This window comes from Octopus bimaculoides, chromosome 2 (assembly GCF_001194135.2).
Source record: "Octopus bimaculoides isolate UCB-OBI-ISO-001 chromosome 2, ASM119413v2, whole genome shotgun sequence".
Taxonomy (NCBI): Eukaryota; Metazoa; Mollusca; class Cephalopoda; order Octopoda; family Octopodidae; genus Octopus; species Octopus bimaculoides.
The window spans coordinates 104,605,089-104,607,387 of record NC_068982.1 but is presented as its reverse complement, the minus strand read 5'-3'; the positions used below and the strand labels follow the sequence as shown (position 1 = coordinate 104,607,387).

At 34.8% G+C, this 2,299-nt stretch overlaps 1 protein-coding gene across 3 annotated transcripts in view; it reads right to left on the bottom strand.

Annotated features, from left to right (window-relative positions):
* Window positions 1-2,299, bottom strand: part of LOC106882517 (ADP-ribosylation factor-like protein 13B) — a 19,448-nt gene that overhangs the window by 8,695 nt on the left and 8,454 nt on the right. For all 3 annotated transcript variants that reach the window (XM_014933222.2, XM_014933223.2, XM_014933221.2), the window contains exons 4-5: window positions 1,741-1,993; window positions 424-529 (exon numbers count right to left, since the gene is read on the bottom strand). In XM_014933222.2, the coding sequence (XP_014788708.1) occupies window positions 424-529; window positions 1,741-1,993 (359 nt within the window). The remainder of the gene's footprint in view (window positions 1-423; window positions 530-1,740; window positions 1,994-2,299) is intronic.

The window sequence follows — 2,299 nt, the reverse complement described above, 5'->3', positions numbered from 1 at the left end:
GGGGGGGGGGGGATTTAGCCCCAGGACCCATAAGGCCAGATACCCAGGTTCCAAGCTGTGTGACCAAGATCATAACATTACCTCCGACTGGGATGCTGATTTGTTGCAGGGTTCAGGGCCAGCAATTTTGAAAGGAAGGGGTAAGTCAATTACATCAATCTCAGTACCTGACTAGTACTTTATTTTATTGACCCCGAAGTGACGAAAGACAAGGTCGACTTGAGCAGGATATGAACTCAGAATGTAAAGAGCCAGAAGAAATGCCCATAGCATTTTGTCTGACATACTAACGATTCTGTTAGTTTGCTGCCTAATGTGCTGAAATGAACTCCCAAATTTGTAACCCAATAGGTTCTCTTCTATTGAAAATTACTGGAGAAAAAAGAATGTAGATGTTATAAAAAGGAAGAAAAAGTTCTGTACCACTCGGCAGGGACATTTGCTTTGATTGACTAAAGATTCAAGGGAAAGTATGTCACAGACATCCAGCTCATCTAATGCTCCAGCTTGGTCCTGCTTGTTAGCCAACCTACAAAACATAAAATTAACATTTTCTTTTATTTCATGACATTATGAAAGGATAAATATTTTTGAAATTATAAGTTTATAATTAGTTGATCAATAATTTCAAATGCATTGAACATTTATGTTTAGTAAAATAAATTCATCATCAACATTGTCATCATTTAACGTCCATTTACCATGCTAGCATGGGTTGGATGGCTCCAGAGGATTGATAGACCCAAGGACTGCACAGTGTTCTAAGTCTGTTTATGGATGCTTTCTACTGCTGATGCCCTTCCTAACACTGACCACTTTACAGCATGTGTTGGGTGCTTTTTTCATGCTGCTAGCATTAGTGAGGTTGCCATACCAACAAAGTTGCCAGAATGAACTTCCAGTCATTTTACTACTTACAAATGTTAAAATGTTTGGTAAAAATTCCCAGAAAAAATATATCAGTTTGTGACTTTCTAGTTGTCACTAAGATTCTTATAGGACTACAGTGATTCATAATCATTATCATTTTAATGTCCACTTTTCCATGCTTGCATGGATTAGACAGAATTTGTTGAGGCATATTGTCTGTGACTGTATGCTCTTCTTGTCATCAACTCTCACCTGTTTCCAAGCAAGGTCACCCTCATTCACAAGTCTTATCTATTTCAATCATTTGGCATGCTTTTATACAACTTATATCATTTATAAGCATCACATACCCATATCAATACTTCCAATTTTTCTTTCAGCACATTTTTGCTCTTATGCACACTAGCATTACAGAGCTAGTAAAACAAGTTTACTTCATTTCTCTTTGGATTTTGAAAATCTGTTACCATGCAGCATTGCACCTCATACAACAGCATCATGTGTAATCTGTCCTGCTTTCAGAGAGAAAATCTTTTTGTTGCCAACAAAAATAATAATCCCTGAACATTTTCCACCCTGTTCTCATTCAAGCAACTATGCTTTTGAGACACTCATTTCTACTCTTAATTAGGCAACCTAAGTAACAAAAGCTTTCTGTGCTCTATTTGTTAGCTATTCTTATATATCAGCCACATATGAAGCCTACCTTCCAAGTATTATCACTACATCTCTCGTAAATCCAGAATTTATATTGGGCACACTGTATGGAATTCCTACCTATTTTTTTCTATTGGGAGTTAATCCTTTCTATTGATTCTCAAAAGATTTAGAAATAAAAATTATACAAAAAAGAAAAAAAAGTTATCTTACACTAATAATGGCTTTCCAATTACAAAAGGACTTTCCAGAACATGGGTGAGAACCTCTTTAGTTTCTTCCATTCTTGACTGATTACTAGAATCGATCACAAAGATAACGCCAAAGACTTCTGTGAGGTAATTATGCCATATGTCACGGATTTTTTTACCGCCTCCGAGATCAAACAAAGTAATTTCATATTTATCTAGTTTAATCTCCTCTTTATCAAAACCAATGGTAACAGTTGTATCTGTATGATTGGTCTCTAAAAGAAAAGGAAAAAAAACAAAAAAACAAAAAAAACAAGACAATCATAAAGAAATACAATATGCAACCAAAATAACAAGTAAAACATAACCTTATTATTTTCTTTACTAACAATGTTTAGTTCTTTGATTTACTAATATATATGCTGCATCTTGAATTACTTCTTCTGTTGTTTGTTTTAATTGACTCTGGTTTTCTAAAGCTCACTTGGGACTACTCTGTACACTTTCCATTGAACTTATTACCATCCATAGTATTTACAACATTGTTTACATTGGCTAAAATTACTCTGAGATACACTACA